General features: G+C 38.3%; 1 protein-coding gene and 1 long non-coding RNA gene across 2 annotated transcripts; both read right to left on the reverse strand.

The window, feature by feature from the left end:
* Positions 1–272: 272 nt before the first annotated feature.
* On the reverse strand, positions 273–9,104 carry LOC117548628 (glycine-rich cell wall structural protein 2). Its single transcript, XM_034220000.1, has 12 exons — positions 8,969–9,104; positions 7,202–7,264; positions 7,052–7,099; positions 6,938–6,958; positions 6,352–6,405; positions 5,003–5,041; positions 4,513–4,557; positions 2,895–2,969; positions 2,559–2,591; positions 2,205–2,243; positions 745–801; positions 273–540 (listed from the first exon to the last, which is right to left on the reverse strand). Exons 1-12 carry the CDS (start codon positions 9,102–9,104, stop codon positions 536–538), a joined length of 615 nt encoding a protein of 204 aa, XP_034075891.1. The 3' UTR covers positions 273–535.
* Positions 9,105–15,781: 6,677 nt separating this feature from the next.
* On the reverse strand, positions 15,782–17,374 carry LOC117548334. Its single transcript, XR_004569322.1, has 3 exons — positions 17,338–17,374; positions 17,043–17,148; positions 15,782–15,847 (listed from the first exon to the last, which is right to left on the reverse strand). It is a non-coding gene; the product is annotated as an uncharacterized LOC117548334 (long non-coding RNA).
* Between the last annotated feature and the right edge of the window lie 360 nt (positions 17,375–17,734).

Raw genomic sequence — 17,734 nt, forward strand, 5'->3', positions numbered from 1 at the left:
GTGGTCATTACTTTTGGTTTTCAATTGAGTGATTGTGTTTCTAAGGTGTTTCTATTGCCTGACATTAGAAAGGATGTGGTAACACTTCCTGTGTACGGATGAGGCTTTTCTGATGCTGTTATATAGAACAATGTGTGAACAATGTGTGAACAATGTTTGTACTCAGATGCTTCTATACAGCAAAATATTACATTTATTGGATTAAAACAGTACATCATTTTATTTTTTTAATTGTAAAACATTGAAGCACATTTCATGTACTTAATACAAATGCTTGTTCATCAATCACCACATATTTTATTCAGTGTTGACAGAATAAGACTGGTGGGTCACTGCATGTTCAGGACCAACAAGACAAACAGGTAACACATTACACTTACAGAAGAAGACAAAGGAGGTTATGAAAAATAAAGCAAAAGACAAAACAGACAACACAACAGGACAGATGAAGAGAAACACACAGAAAGCTTTACAAACACATGTAACTGAAGACATTATGTAAATGGTCCACTTTAAGAAGCGCAGGTTATTTGAATTAGCCTAATTAAAGACAGAGACAAAGAGGTAGGGGGAGGAACATAAAGATATTGAATCAGGAAAAATAGATGAATTTGATTGGTTGATGACCGACACAAGTATGCAAAACATATTATACAGTGGCAATTAACTCATGCACTTCCTCCCTCATAAATGTAAATAACTGACCTTCCCGCACCCGCATCGTAAGCCCTCCAACATTCTCACCTTTGTATACATTTCCAAGGGCAGCGTTCCCTCTGTCATATTTGCCAGCTTGCTCTCCTGCGAAAGGATCAACCCAGTTCAATGTTATAAATGTGTAGAGAAGGAAATGGCCGCAGCAAGAACAGGTTTGGACTTGTATTAGCGTACTCAGCCACACGCTATGCAGGCCAAAGACCTTTGAGTGGGAAATAATATATAATGCATGCAGTTGTACCTTTGGTGTGACAGCAATTTAGGTAAAAGCTTATGTGCATAAAGTATAGAGTATAAAGTATAGAGTTCATTTTCCATAGCCTCACTTCTGTTTGTTTCAGACAGGAAAAGAGCACACATATTTCGACACATGCAAGACCGCACACTAGTTAGTTATGAACAAGGCCGGATTAACCATATGGGCAACCTGGGCAAGTGCCCAGGGGCCCTTGAGCAAAGAGGGCCCTCAGTGACAAGATGAAAAAAATTATTATTTTAATTATAATTTTTTTTCGGGCACAACCTCACTCATCATACATTGTTTTAAATTACACTCACTCTTCGCCATAAATAACACAGCTTTTCTATAGGGTCAAATTAATATATTTTCTAAACCGTCTCTGTACTGTAGGTCTCACTCAAGCCCCCAGGAAGTGCGCCGGACTCTGATGAGAATATTCGTTGTGGCCAAACGGCAGTACTACACCTCCGTTAGGTTGCTGGGCCCGGAAACACTTTTCCCCATTGATTTACATTGGGAAAGAGTGGTCTGTAAATCGTTGGATAATTTTTTTTAAACTACCCAGTATGAACGTTTGTATAGCCCTTATTAAAAACATTCGGTCCTCAAGTTGTAAAATGTGCTAATAACATTATTCTGAGAGTTATTTTCCTCAGCATTATGAACACGCATCTAACCCACGGGACCGCGCTGCCCGGCACGTTCGTAACTAATAAAATTCCTTGTGTACTTGTACAGCCAGCCAGTCATATTTTGGCATTAAGTGGGGTGCTGCTCTGAGGTTTTGAGTGATATTACCTAGGTATTCCTGAGCCATACACTGTCTTGGGATCTTATCCATTGTATCTTTGTCTTGTGATTTTTTACTAAAAGGGCAAAAGGCTAGACCTACTTTGGTTGAACTATGTGGCTGAGTCCCTGCTTTTGACAAATGGGTGTGCGATTTGACATGCCAGATTGACTGACAATTCTAAATATTGGTCATGTTGGTATGATTGGGTAGGCGTGGTGTTACTTGTTGGTACGTGGGTTGGGGGGGGGGGGGGGGGGCATGAGAGCTCAGTGCCCAGGGGCCCCTGGAGGTACTAATCCGGCCTTGGTTATGAAAGCTAATTTGTAGCACTGCAAATTGTGCAGTACACTGTAATAGTGCAAGAAGACTTGACTAATAAGGTCTCCAGAAACAGCAAAGTGAGAGGAAGTTAATTAGATCATTAATGAGGAAGTCTGAGGGGTTCTTGCTTACCCAAGACATCTTGAGTTGCTCCTAGCTGTGCACCAAATCCTTAACAAACACAATCAAACACATTTTACATTTAATACAGAAATGATACACAAAATGATCTTTTGTTATGATATTTGGACTTTGGGAATAGCTGGATAATGTGTGCAGCTAAAGTGTGTTCTTAAAAATTGTAATCTCAATTATGCAAGACATACCGATACTAAAATACTTATTACTGCCATGCTCATGTGGCCTCATCTGTGAAGTGCAATCTTATGTTCTAGTAGTCGGACAAAAGACATACAGTAGGGCCTTGGGAATTGTGTCAACGGTGTGCATGTGTTTCTCTGGGTGAGAGAGTGCAATCAAAGTCACCTGTTTGCTGAGGTCCATATCCTGCAGCAGCTCCTAAAACAACACAAAATATGAAGAAACTTGAAATCCATTACAAGGTACATTGTTTAAACATTTTATACATAAATTACATTTTCATATATTGTTTTGTTTCGTAATTAATAAGCAATGTTATCCATTTGCTCTATTATCAGCTTTACTGGGATTGAAACCTGACTGGGACATATCTGGTTAAATACAAATTAACCAACAGCACGCTACTTTAGAGAAAAAAAGCCAAACAATTTACCATCAGACCGTTTCTCACAGTTTGTAGCTCTCTCATACACACACTAACACCCGCTCACTCCTTCTCACCATATTTGTTGGCAGTTTTAGCACCTTCAGCACCGAGGTTGAGCTGCTGAGCAGGATACGGGTAGCCACCGTCACCTGAGGGGGGGCAATGTTATACGTCAAGTATTCAACTGTTCTGCTAGCATGTTTAGGTAAACTGACAGGATGGGTGAGGGCCTAGATGTTGATTTTACTTTTGTTATTGTCTAACTTAAGTGCGATACTTGAGTAAATGTACTTTGTTACATTTCAACAACTGTTCAGGACTAACATACCTAATGTCAGAATGCTGCTAGTCACCCAGGTTTGATTTTATTACAAATTAAGATTAGTTTATCAGCATCAAGCCCCTCTAATATCGTTGACACAGTTTTTCACTGGCCCTGCCTCATGGTGTATTTTGTGGGCAAGTTTATTTATATTGCCCATTTCACCAAAAGGCAAATCAAAGTGCGTCCAGACAGTTTGTACAGCTATTTAAGGTGCTTAATATAGTGACAGGGGTAAATGTGGTCTTACAAATCTCGGGCTAACGTTACTTGCAAGGGCGATGAAAGCGGTGTCCATTACTTTTGTAAATCCAGACACCATAGAGTACATTAATATGCTAACACCATGGCAATGGCGTTTTTCATGGTCAGTTAACCCTTACTGTAGTCAGTTCCAGTAATACTAGAATGAGTTGTATTAGTATCGTAGTTTCGATAAGAAGTAATGTTGCAATTATTACCTAAAGAAATAGTTCATAATTTTGGGAACTTTGCATGTTTGCATTTTTTGTAAAGATGATCAGAAGATTGAAATTGCACTTCTGTAAGTGGGAATAATACAACTGTAGCCAGCAGTCACTTAGCTTGGATAAGCACAAAAAACTGTATACAGTGGGAAAGAGCTTAATCCTCTAAAGCTTAATTTAAGCAGTATAAATGTGTTGATCTTCTCAATAAGCTCTAAGCAAATAAGATAAACAAATGTCCTTAACCGTCAACCTATTCCGTCAAATGTAGATTACATACGGACACCTGTCAGCTATTAGTATATTTTATATGACTACAGATTACATTATGTTTGCAGGGACCTGAGCAGCTCCTCCTGCTACAAGGACAAAGTAAATGGGCAGAAGGGAAAACGTACTCATGTCTATTCTCTCTTTTCACCCCTACATGCTGTAAACCAGCTCTGTGCTATCCACAAGCTCAAGTCTGACTCATGCATGCCATGGAAAGGCTATTTGACAGAAGCCTGACTAATAGTGTGACAGAAGGATGAGGTCATGTCAGTGCTGCTCACCAAATTTGCCACCAGTTTTTAGGCTTCAGAGACAGACGTCGCAGACAATATATTCATACAGCTCTTAGTGGTGCAGTCGAGGAGCTTATTGTCTTCCAGGTCAATACATATTCTCAACAAATATTAGATCTGACAGAAATATGGCAGACAAGTAACTTAAGCTTGTATGTTGAATTTGTGTTTTAAATTAAAGCCATCCTGCTATATGTTATATAATCAACTCGTAAAATACCACAAACCAACCATTACAAGGTGTAGTTTTCCGTTTCTAGTCTAAAATGAGTTTATTTGTAACAGTATATGGCAGTCAGAGTAAACATACAGTGAAAACTCTGAGGATGCCTCTTACCATATCCTCCCTGGACTTGTCCAGCATAGCCTCCAGTACCGAGGGCTGGAGAAACAGGGAAAGATCATTAACATGCAGGTGAGACACTGTTTATCTAGTCACACCTTTAAATGTAACTATGTTATAAGCATCTACATGAGCAGGAAGACGGAAACCATCAGATTAAACTAGTCGGCTCATTTAAATAAGAGACAATAGCTACACCCAGTGGATATAATATCACATTGGATGTCCTCTTATTTCTTTCGCCGTTAAATGTCGCAGGTTAAAGCATCTACTGGTTAGTGCCATCACCTCTAATGGGTTGAAGCAGGTTATAACTCTGCAAACTGTTACCTTGGCGCTTCCCTGATTTGGTCTCAGCACCATCAGATAACTCTGAAGTGTAACCAAGCCCTGAAACATAGTTCTAATTAGCATTACACTTTGTCTGTGAGTTAGTTACTAACCCTTTACCCCCTTAGTCCGTTTTCCTTTATAGGTCACTCACCAGCCCCAAGACCATCGCCGTAACCATTGCCATAACCTGCTGAGAGAATGAGATATATGTTAAAACATGTCAAATAAATAGTTACCTTCAACGAATATATATAATTAATTGGTGTATTTGATATTTCTGACTTTAACCAGAATCAAAAGGAATACAAATGTTGAAGATAGTTTTCCTGTGTGTTTGTGATATGCCTGTAAACAAAGCTTTGGCACCAACATCTCAGAAAACAACAAAAAAGACTAAACACAAAGGATCCACCTGTCGTAACTAAACATCACCACTCCTGCCAGTGATGGTTTTGATGAAGAGGGAAGCTTGGTCATTGCAGTCAGACAATTCACGTTTCAAGGATAAAGTTTAGTTTTTTGTATTTAAATGATCTTCTATGTAGTCTTCTTTAGGTGGCATTACACATGTTTGACCAGTGGCGAGCCGTCAAGGCCCTCTAGGCCCTCTGTGAGGGCCTAAAATATTCTAAAAAATAATATTTGAAAACATTAAAAAAAAAAAACGTTTTTTTTTTTAATGTTATTTTTTATATGTTTTTTTTGTTACATTTTTCATTAGTTTTACCAAAATAACTTGATTTAATTGTATTTAAAATAATATTTCCAAAGAAATAAATCCTTCGAATCTGCCTGTTCAGTTTCTGTTGGAATGTGAAGGGTTAAATGCCGTCTCTGCGAGTTATGTGAAGACGGGAGAGCTTGGTTGGTCCCTCTCTACATCTACATTCACAGAGGGCCCGCTATAGTAACTCAACGAGAGAGTAATGTCAAATGACAGTACAATTGACCAATCATATCTTCCCTCTAAATGGGCGGGCTTTATTTTCGCGGACTTTATGACAAGTTCCGCCCACTGTGAAGTCTATGCAAGGGGTGCAGTGACGCATCCTAAAACCCGGAAGTAAGCTTCACTCGGATTCCCTCGACAGAAAGCAATGGATAGGATTTTGGAAAATAGCTCGAAATAAGGTCTGTGGAAAACAAACCTGTTAGATAAATGCACGTTTTGTTCAGCCGGATAATATCCACATGTCTACCCTACTTTTATTATTTTCGAATCATAAATCTAATCGATAGATTTATGATCGATAGATTTATAATTAGCATAAGTTCGTTCATGGTGGCTCACTTCAGTGATAGTGAGGACATCATTGCGAAATTATTAACTGAGTCATTTTCAAGATTGAGTTACAATGATAAACTGGAGTGGCAAAGGATCAGCTGAATGACCCGCAAGTGCCCTTCAGAGGGCCTAGGTATACAAGTCACGGCTCGCCACTGTGTTTGACTGATAGTATTTTAATGTTTCTATACATATGGTAATGAGTTGCCATTTACCGTGGCCATTGCCTGCCATGGGACCCAGGTATCCTGTTGCTCCCTCACCATAGCCTGTGAAGACACATTCAAAGCATCTTGTATGGGACATGGACTCTCGCTATTTCTGCATATTTTTGTTAAATACATCAATATTTAACTAATGACCAATTTAATAAATTGTAACATGAAACACTACTAGAAAAACATGACTTTCGTGTATATAAAAAAGAGGGAAAAGCTTCCATGGGAGTGCAATTTACAAAAACAGACTGAAATGGTTTGTGAGTAATCCTTTGATTTCCAAAACACTATCAATTATTCAACAGAAAAGAAAGGAGGAGACCGAAGCAGCTTCTCTTTGACCTTGAAAAAGGGGGAAGTATTAAATAAAATGCAGTTGAGCTTTTCTTTCTAGAAACTCAAAAGCCAATGAGGGGTTTACAGGGAAAAGTAGCAGCTGATTTTCTGCTCCTTGATACATGATCTTATGTGCTCCATTCAGAATCTGAACATGAAAAATCCTGATTCTCTTTGTTTTCAGACAAGCTTCTTCATTTGCCATTAGGTAGGCATAATAAAGGAGCAACAATTAGTGGATACCCACCTTGTCCGAGAGCAGCAGCAGCTGAGTTTTGGAGAGACAGAAAGATAAGAGTTAGAAAATGGCGCAAAAATAATCCATATCTTTTCAAGAAAAGAGTAATTAATGAAAATGCACCTCCAAGTTTGCCAGCTGCACCCCCCAGGTATGCTCCCTGTCCTAAACCTGCAGGGAGTGATTGGAAATCTTAACCACAGGTTATATAAAGTATCTGCTATCTGCTAGCAATAAGTGTTTTCTGTGTTATGTATCACTGGCCAACCTTACCTGCTCCGTAGCCCCCGGCCCCCAGGCTGGCTCCCAGATAGTTTCCTGCTCCACCCATATAACCTGCGGAGAAAGGAAACACAAGCTTAGTCAAAATCATCTGTGGTTTTCTGTAAACTGGAAAGAAATGTCGCCAGTTTTTATCTGTAATTAAAAACATGAATATTGATCAGTCAGTACTGCTATGGGTTAAAAGTTTGAAACGCATGATGACACCGGGACATGATATCCCACATCCTTCGTTTGTCTCCATATATAGAAGATACAGAAGCTGCTGTTAATCGAGTGTGTGGTGTAACGTGTGCCGCTGACAGCGGAAGAAAAAGCAAAACACACACACACAATAGATTTTAACATGTTTGCCAGGATTGTATGGTTTTTCGCACCGTCTGCCCTGGACAATTTCCTGGATTGAATCCTAAAAACCACATCACCAGATGCTGAATCGTCTTCATACATCTCTGTTTAATAGCTCTTTACAAGTCTACTTAGAGGGAATTAGACACATTTCTCTTTGTTTTACATAATGTCTTCTCTGTCTCTCAATCTCACTCTTTCCCTATTAAGTTTTCTATAACACAGTGATTTCTGAATAGTTATACAACAAAAAGAAAGACAATAGGATATTGAAATATTGTTGTAGGTATTACTTCTACTGTAAGAAACCTGATAACTATATCAGGATGACTTTCTAGAAACACAAAATGTAATACATTCAAAGACCCCAACATAAAGCACCAGTTTTGTCTCTTTAGATACAGTTTAACATGCTGCAGCCATTATATAATAAATGGTGTAATGTGAAGGTAAAGAGATTACGTTTTAAAATGCCAATTATCTTCTAAAACAACATACCAAGGACAATAGAAATGTGTATTTTTGACACTGGCACTGTTGAACACTGTAAAGGGAAAATACTTTTCTAATTTACAAGATACTAGTTTAGGCCTGTATATTACACATGATACTACATACTGTACATCAAAAGTAGATATCAAAGATATCAAACTATATTGTGTAGTTTGATATATAATCAGGAACACATCAGTACAAGAACTGAAAAAGGCCTTTGAAGTAGATCTTGTATAATAATAATAATAAGCCACACCCATCCTACCATGAAGCATTCAAATGTTAAACTGAAAAGGAAACTGATGCTGATTTATTCTCAGTTGGTTTGTTATTTGGGTCGAAATAAATCCTGAGAGCATGCTGTTGGCAGCTGAGGGTCCTAAAGCACCTGGACCGTAAGAAACCAAATGCCCAAGGCCTTGAATCCATAACAACTGAAAGCAATAAAAGCCATGTATCTGATTAAGCTATATCCCAAAGATCACAACAATCATTAATTCTGTGAAACTGATTCCAGCTTACAAACTCTTCATAATGCAGAAAAAAGAATAAAACAAACATTGTGTTCTGGCCACTACTCTCTTGTAGTACCAAGCTAAGTGACTGGAGCAGTCAACAACAAATATTTCTTGGTTGCATTTTTACATCACATTAATAGAGAAAGAACACAGGGCCAAAGCTTCAGAAAATAGATCAGTTGAGTTTTTAAAGACAACAATCTCCAGAAAAACAAGTCATACTTGATGAATCATGCAAAACAAACACATGTACAGTAAATGAACTGCATTTAAGTTGTAATTTAGTATATGTGAACTGATAGACAGTGAAATGTGGGCTGAGAAACTGTAGATCTAAAAAATGCACAAAAAACATTATGATGGTATATATTATATAAAGACAAAGCTTTGCTCTTACTTGTTCCCTGGTCATTCCTCCCAGTCTGTCCTGGAATACCGAGAGATTTTGCCTCTGTGGCATCATGTTCAGCGTGGGAAAGGTGTTTGGATTTCTGACCCTCAGCAGTGAAGCGTTCAGCTTCCTGCCCTTCCATTAAGGTGATGCCTAACCTTTGGGTGCCTTGAGTTTGAAGATTTAGTGAACCGCGACTATGATTTTCTACAGTCACGGCTCCATGGATTCTGGGCTTACTTTTGTCTTTAGCCACAAGGCCAAGCTCTCTGACACCCTGCCCGTCTGCTACAGCAGATACATGGCCTCTGCTTCCCTGCCCTTGTTGAAGAGAGAATATGTTGTCTCTGCCATCTTGATTTGGTGAAATAGGCCGTTGATAAGTTGTTTCTTCTTGAGCTTGGGGAGTTGCACTTCCAAGATGTTTGCCGTCCTTCCCAAGCTGAGCCTGGAGCAATAAACCTCGGGTGGACTGTGTTTCCGAACCCAAAAGCTCATGGTGATTGATTCCTAGCGCATGTAACAAGTCTCGATTGGATGCACAGTTTGGTTTTTGCTGATTATGTTGGATAGATGAATCATAGTCTCTTGCACCCTGAACCTGAGCGGAGGCAGAACTCAGGCTTTTGATGTTGTCTTTAACAAGAGGCAGTTGGTGTCGTACACCTCTTGCGGCCAGTGTGGATTCGCGGCTTGCTGTGCCCCTTCTTTCTAAGAGGGTAGGATCATATCTTTCTCCTCCTTGTGGAACACCCATCCCAAAACCTTTACTCTGTTTATCAAGGGGTATCAAAGGTCCACGATGTGATGCTTTAACCAGAGGATTAAGGTTTCCATGTGGCAGTACAGCAGGTCTAAAGCCAGTTTCTGCCTGTGATTCAGAAGCAGTAAGTATATTGCCTCTCCTCATGTTGGGTATTTCAGGTCCAATATTTCTGTCTGCATACGAGGGACCAAGTGCTATGCTCTTTTCTTTCTTCAGATCTTGAACAGCGTGGCCCAGATTGGCCATCATAGGTCCACCCAATTCTGCTGCAGACGCACCTGGCAGAGAAATATCATCATGCATTCACGATGTCTTGGTGGTTCAGAGACAACAGTTTCTTTGAGGGTCAACAGCACACTGTAGTGGCCAGTGGCAAATATATTTAGTATTCTTTTTAATTGATGTGTGTATTAGAGCAATTAATGCAATATAACACATCATCCATACAGTAGTCGGTACTCAAATAGAGGTCATTCGAGACCAAACAGACGAGACAAAATGCATTATGGCCTGAAGTTAGTCCAGTTTCAGATGACAGAACCAGATCATCACCATAATAAGAACTAAGAAGACACACAACTGAAGCCACACTTTGGAAAGACAAGTGCTCATCACTGAGAAGAGCAATGACATCAACACATGACAACAAAATGTTGCCACCCTAAATTGTTTGAATGCCATAAAACGCATCAGTGTTACAGCACAAGACAAAGTCGCAAAATGACTCATCATTGTGTAGAAAACAACTGACAACAAAGTTTAGTAAAACACGGACAGGGTACAAAGGCAGAAACCTACATTTCAAAACTTTGAAAAGTGAAAATATTTGCAGTTTCAAATACTTTTCTTGAAACAACAGACATTTTAATGCATTCTCTAACCCAATTACTTTCAAGAACCAGAACTGTGACCAGAATACGGTCATTTATTATTATATGTCATTGCTCAAAAAAACTTGATATCGTCCCAAGAATTAAGTGTGCGTGATAACATTGTTTTGGTGCAAAATGCAGCTTTCACAATCTCAGAGTGTCATTATAATCTGACTTCAATTCAGATGTTTGTATATACTAATTGTGCATAACCTATATTCCGGCCCTTGTAAACCACTAAGCACTAAGTAAATATCAAACCACATTAAGGTTTTTAACTGTGGTAATAAGAACTGGGGAACTCATGCAACATGCAACACAGATGAAACACTGATAGACAAACACAGTTAAACATCAGCCCTGTGCACACTGAAACAGGAGCTGATGATAACAGTACAGATGGAAGGTGATATTTCATGCACACAAAAGCCAGCATGAACTCGACCTCAGTGAATCACAAGACACTCATTTCACAGAGGTTAAAGACAAATACAACAGAGGACAAAGACAGACGCAGACCGACAGAAACAAACAAACAGGTTGCTTTGTTGAAGGTTTTACCAGGTTTGAGCTGCTTAGCCTTCTGTCCAGTTGGATAGCCAAGTCCAATTCCTAATGATAGCAGATCAAAGTTGAAATCTTTTTTAATTTTAAATTAGTTTTCATTTTATTATTTCCGTTTATTTTGCTTGCTATAGTAGTTGAAGTTTACTTTCAATTATTCTAAGAGGTTGCGTATTTCTTTTAAAATATATTTCGTTTTGGTAAACATTTTTTGGAAAAGGTAACATTTCGCAGAATTATGTAGCTGCCCTTTCACTAACACATAACTAGAAAATGTGTCAATTGCAATATCATTCTGACCCAATACATTGAAATCATGATTTGATTAATGAGTCCAACAAGACTAGACTGAATGTGAAAAACAATGGCGATTCATTGTGAAGCAGTTGCGGCATAGCGCCATCTCCAGGTTTTTAGATGTATTATTTTAATTGTAATCAAGCAATATTGTTTCAATTTGTTTGTAGATTATTGCTTTTAATGGGTTTCAGTTTGGGTATGAGAAATGTAAATTATTTCACTCACAGAGTTCCATGAATGAGACCATACAGTTCTACAGTCTTCAGTCTACACAGTAATTTGCGAGGATGAGCCTCTCTGTAAATGTGGTTTAGGACAAATGGTTATATATTTTATTTTTTTTAAATGTTGGCCATGGTTTTGCAAGACTCTCTGCAATCTCATAAACCTGATAACTGACAGCAGAAGTGTGTTTTTGGCAGGAGCGATGGTACACAAATAATCCCCAGCATACAAATCTGAGCAGATGGAAGAAGTAATGGGTTTTGAGGTAAGACTTGATTATTCACTTACCTGGTCGCACACCCTGATATCCCATGCCGGCTAAAGACCCGTATCCTGGCAAGAAAACAAATGGCCAAGTTCAGAGGATGTGGAGTAAATCTGTAACTCTGACAAGTACTCTGATTACATCACTACCTCCCTGGGTTTTTCAATCTGCGCCTTATATAAAGTTCAAAGACAATGACAGAGTGCCCCAGAGTGGAGATTCATCAAAAGAACAAGCTGAGGGTTTACAGAGAGTGCAATTCACGGTGTGCTCTCTCTTTTTGGCAAACAGCGTAAGGAACTCATCAAACCATAAAATGACTTACCTGGCTGAATGCCGAGGCCAGCTCCATAAACTGGAAAAATCACAAAAACAGAGGTTTATTTACAAAGTTTCTACCGCCAGCAGTGTTAACATGAGATTTGCCTTCTTCCTTTCCCCTTAGACTTTACACAGGCTGATTTAATGTAATACCAGTAAAACACTAGTGAACAGGTTTGAATAAAGGTTGTGAACATAAACAGGAAGTCCTGTTACTAAATTGCAGCTGCTTGGGATAAACACATTCATGTGAGACAACAATGGGTTATGTAAAGCCAGACAACTTTAAAATCTTATTTCTCTATAACAGAAAAATGTATTTATCAACCAGCAACATCTATATTTCTAAATAAAATATAAACTGGATAATAACATCTTCCTTTATAGGCCAGTCTTACCACGTTTCCCCCCCTGGCCCAAACCCATTCCCATTCCATTTGGGAGTCCAGTCCCTAAGCCCATTCCTGTGCCCAGAGCAGCACCTGAAATATCAAGAAAATGTTATGTCAAAAATAGGCAATATATTAATAAATTACATTAAATATCAACATGGAGCAAGTAAATAATGCACAACAAAATTCAAGGGAATATAATAAATGTTTATATTGATGTACCATATCCGCCCTGCGCTCCATATCCGCCCTGCGCTCCATGTCCACCCTGTGCTCCATATCCACCCTGTGCTCCATATCCACCTTGCCTCAGGCCCGCTCTACTTCCTAACCCAAGAGATCTGTAACCTCCTGTGAAAACAATCAAAACAAATATTTCACATTGTTTTTGGATCATCATTGTGACCAATATGAAAACATTATATATAATATAGATGTTCTTAAGACAACTTACCAAGATTAAGCTGAGCCCCTGCATAACGGCCAACTAAGATTTAAAAAAAGGAAAAATAAGCACAAACATTACTTTTCTGAAGTGAAAGTGATATGAGACAGTGCTGTGTGCAGAGAGCTGAACTTACTCCCTGTCTTCATTGCTTTGGTGCCATATCGGTTTCCCATTGCTCCAAGGGCACCTGCAACTGAGAAAGAAACGGCATTTTATACCCATTAAATGTCTTCTACCTGTGTAGCTGTCCTGCGTTGAAGGAAGGAATATACATACCTCATAAATGGAACAATTTGAATAAATATCAAATGTCTATCTGAAGCAACTTCAAGTTCTAGTTCAATCGTATTAGCAATTAAACAGAAGCAGGAGTTGGCAATGAATATATATATATATAAAGAATGTCCTGCTCTACAACATATAGCCTACAAGTTAGCTACAGAACATTTGTATATTTTAAACTACTAAGCATCCACAAATGTATGATTCATTCAGAGAAGCTGCTAATATTAGGGCATTCTTTTTTAATTAAATATATGTGCCCTTTAGAGTGAGTTACCATTTAGTGTAAAAGTTACGTTATAGGTTAATGAATGCCAAGAAAATCACTGACCTCCAGGTTTCACTCCAACGCCGACACCTGCCCAAAAAAACACAGACACAAAAAGAAGGGACTGCTAAGTAACTTGAGCAAATATCAAATGTAATAACAAATACTTGTTTTTGTCTTGTCATTTCCAAAATGTTAAAAATGTAAAACGTTGTGACTTACCTCTGGCTGGCAGCATTCTCCCCCAGGCTACACGTTGAGGTCTAACCCCTACAAATGAAAATAAAACACAATAGTATTGTACATTTGGTGGGAGTTTGTTCTTTACATGTTTCTTAAAAAAAGCAAAAATGCAAAAAACAAAATAAACAGAAAGTAAATAAAACATTTATAAATTGCTACAGACAGGTAAATACAAATATAAAGTAACTCTACAATGAACGAATGAAAATCATGATCACATAATGCACTTAATGAAGCACGTGCCACAATGCACAAAATTGAGCATTGTAGAAAACAAGGTTTTTCACATTTATAGTTTTCAGTTATTTGCCACCTAAAAAAACCAATACATGTTTATTTTCCTGGCTTAAAAGCTTTCTAGATAATTGACATGGAGTGTCAGTTATTTTAATTTGTATATTACTTGCAGGCGTTTACCCTTACCTCGTTGAACACTCTTTGGCAGACAAATAGATGGCATTATTTAAAAAACAACACAAATGCCACCACAGTGTCAGATGAATGCTGCCACCTGTCATGGCAGCAGGGAGGAGAGAGGAACACATCGCCCTTGATGGCTACAGAAGATGAGACAAAATGGAGCGACTGTGTGGAGTCTGTTTGTTCTCCTCACGATTGGTTGTCAAATTTGACCTGCCTCTGTTATCTTTTCATAGTATCCTTTGATTCAAATACATTTTATAATATAATCTCCTGATGGATCCATGTGGGTTTTGCTCTACCTCAATCTCACAGACATGATATTTAACAAGTGAGTGAGATTGAGTCGCCTGAGATCTAGCAGAGCATTCAAGGTCAAATCATTTTGACATAAAGAATAATGCATCAAATGTTGGCTATTTGCTGGTTTATAAAGCTTTGAATGGTTTAGGCCCAAAATACATTTCTGACCTCCTGCTAAATTATGAACCATCCAGATCTCTCAGGTCTTCAGGGACTGGTCAGCTTTCTGTCCCCAGAGTCAGAACTAAACATGGAGAAGCAGCGTTCAGTTATTATGCTCCAAACATCTGGAACAAACTCCCAGAAACCTGCAGGTCCGCTGCAACTCTGACTACTTTTAAATCCAGGCTGAAGACTTTTCTTTTTATCGCTGCTTTTAATTGAAACTGAGCCATTGTGTTCATCAGTAAAGTGGAACTTCTGTGTGAACTATTCATATCTTAAACTGCACTGTAACTTTTTATTCATGTAATTTTTATTCATGTACTTTTTATTCATGTATTTTTTCTTTTAATGTTTCTTTTATTATCTTTTTAATAAATGCCTGAATGTCTTTCATTTTTGTAAAGCACCTTCAATTGCCTTGTGTTGAAATGTGCTATATAAATAAACTTGCCTTGCCTTGCCTATTTAATAAAGTGACATCTTACCATAATATAACTGCCACGACTTATAAATGCAACGTTGGCAATGCAAATATCAAACGTTTTTGCAGAAGTAACCAGAATGTGCTTTACATTTGAGAAAGGTCAAAAGTGTTAAGTCATTTTGTTTAACCTCAACAAATATTTAAGTTTTGTGTTAAGTTTCAATGTGTTTTAACCCTGTGTTTAAATATTATTCAACCAATAATCTACAATAAAGGATATTTCCTAAAAGTGCATAGTATCCATGATCACATAAAGATTACACAAATCTAACACATCTGATTATTTAAAGTTAGTATGTACAAGTAATTCTGATAAGAGGTAAATAGAGGAATTGATTAGGAATTAAGAGCACAGAATATGTGCTACAGATAATACATTTCAAGTTCTTTGCAATAGTTTAAATGTGATCAAAGAATACAACCAGGGTTCGGTCTTAACATTTGAAATACTTTTTTCTTCCTTACCGCCTTGCAGAGTTTGCTGAGTCAACCAGAGAACCAGGGAAGTCTGGAGCAGAGCTCGAAACAGCATGATGGAGGAGATCGGGAACCAAAAACTGATCAGAGCTGACAGAGAGCAGAGAGACCAAAGGATGGACAGATGAATGGATACTAAAAGCACCAATACCCTGATGTCTTATATATGGTGTTCTCTCTGACACACTCCCACTGCCCAGTCCTGCCCTCTGCACACACACTTGTATGATTGGTCAAAGCCAAAGGCCCATTTCTGTTAATTTCCATTAGTTGAGAATGCACACACACAAAATGACTAAGATACATTTTTTTCCTGCACCTGACAATTCACACCTCTGTGCTTGGTAGAGTCAGATTGCATGAGTAGTGGTTTATTGTAGCATAATTCTTCTGAAATTCTAAATATCACTGTTTTACCGGGTGAAGTTCAAATGCTTTATTCCACAGTAACAATAGAAAAGGAAAATCATTTAAATCATTAAAAAGACTATGAGCAAGGAGAGAAATTGAAGTGTTCCCCTGTAGGTCTTGTGAAAAGACTAGTGTGGAAAATAAGGGTTATAAAGTAATAATAAAACTATAAGGGAGGTATGAATACACAAGTCGCAGCACAGAGCAAATAATTTGATCTGGACTGTGAGAAATAGAGAATGCAAATCACGTCAGATATCAGCATCCTGTGGGCTTGAGGAAAGAAGCTTTTTCTCAGCCGCTCTGTGAATTCGCTACTGAAATGTGTATTCTGTTGCTTCCTAATCTTACAAGCGCTGGTGCTGCACTTTTTGGTGTATAAGTCCTGCACAGCAGAGAGCAGTGTTGATCTGATGGTACGCTCTGCTGAGTGCACCACTCTCTTTAAGGCTCTAATAATTGACTTCAGGAAGAAGCCTCACTCTACTTTACCTGCAGTTATTTATGGTCACGCTGTTGAAGTAGTTCAACAGTGTGGCTGTGTATTGGGAAAATATCTGGCATATCAATACATACTGGGACAGGTGTTATGATTCACAATCAAACAGTGGGATATATATACCGTATATACCAACACTGACTCTCTCCCCATTTTCAAATCACGCCTCAAAACATATCTCTTCACACTCGCATATCCACCCTGATCATTATCCATCACACAACCTCTGTTTTTTATTTATTTGGTTATTTGATTGATTTATATACTGCATTGTCTTGTTTATGCCTCTTATGCTGGTGTTATGTATTGTGTATCTTGTTTTTTATGTGTTTGTACGGCGACCTTGAATTATTATTATATCCCCTGTCACCTTACCTGTTGTCTAGCAGAGCAGTTCCCAGAACAGTTGGCAATGCCCCCTATTGGGATGCTTTCAAGAGCACCACGGTAAAACTTTTCAAACACACACAACATTATTGTCCTGGTGGAAAAGCATCAGGAACAACAGTTAACATTCAGACATAACTATCAGTGAACAACGTCAATACAAATGAATTGCCCTTCCCCCAACATAAACAAGCAAAACAATTTGATAAAGACAGAAAATGATATGTGTTTTGTGAGACTGGGTTGGATGTGTTGAAGTCAATGCTTCTTTGAACAAACTCACCTGAGACAAAGACATTTCTTCTTAGGATTTGTTAGTGGAGTAAACGTAACATCTCCTATAAACAAGAAGAGGAAAAGAATGAGAGAAAGCAAACAGCATAAAGCTCCTGGGGAAAAGTGGAAATTGCAAAGTAAACATGACATACTTTTTAGGAATTTGTGTGTGTTTAGTTAATGGAAGAAGAGAAGAGCATTGTAATCTTACTCGGCTGTCATTGGGAAATATAATGTGTGACAGTGTTTTGAGACTGTGTACAAGGAGCATTAGCCCATGGTGGCATAAACACCACATTCCAGGATCATCCACATAGTCCTATAGCGTGGGAGGTCCCTAGCCGTTTCTTAATCAACATTTTACTTTATGTCTTAACCTCAGACAAGGCGAGATTTGATGCAAA

Source organism: Gymnodraco acuticeps, unplaced genomic scaffold, assembly GCF_902827175.1.
Source record: "Gymnodraco acuticeps unplaced genomic scaffold, fGymAcu1.1, whole genome shotgun sequence".
Taxonomy (NCBI): Eukaryota; Metazoa; Chordata; class Actinopteri; order Perciformes; family Bathydraconidae; genus Gymnodraco; species Gymnodraco acuticeps.

What these genes read in the sequence shown, in the direction of transcription:
- LOC117548628 (XM_034220000.1), bottom strand. Translation starts at nt 9,104, where the DNA reads ATGGAAGGGCAGGAAGCTGAACGCTTCACTGCTGAGGGTCAGAAATCC. An exon ending in GGCCGGGGGCTACGGAGCAG is followed by an intron (nt 7,100 to 7,201) that starts GTAAGGTTGGCC and finishes CACTCCCTGCAG; the next exon opens with GTTTAGGACAGGGAGCATAC. An exon ending in CATGGCAGGCAATGGCCACG is followed by an intron (nt 5,042 to 6,351) that starts GTAAATGGCAAC and finishes TCATTCTCTCAG; the next exon opens with CAGGTTATGGCAATGGTTAC.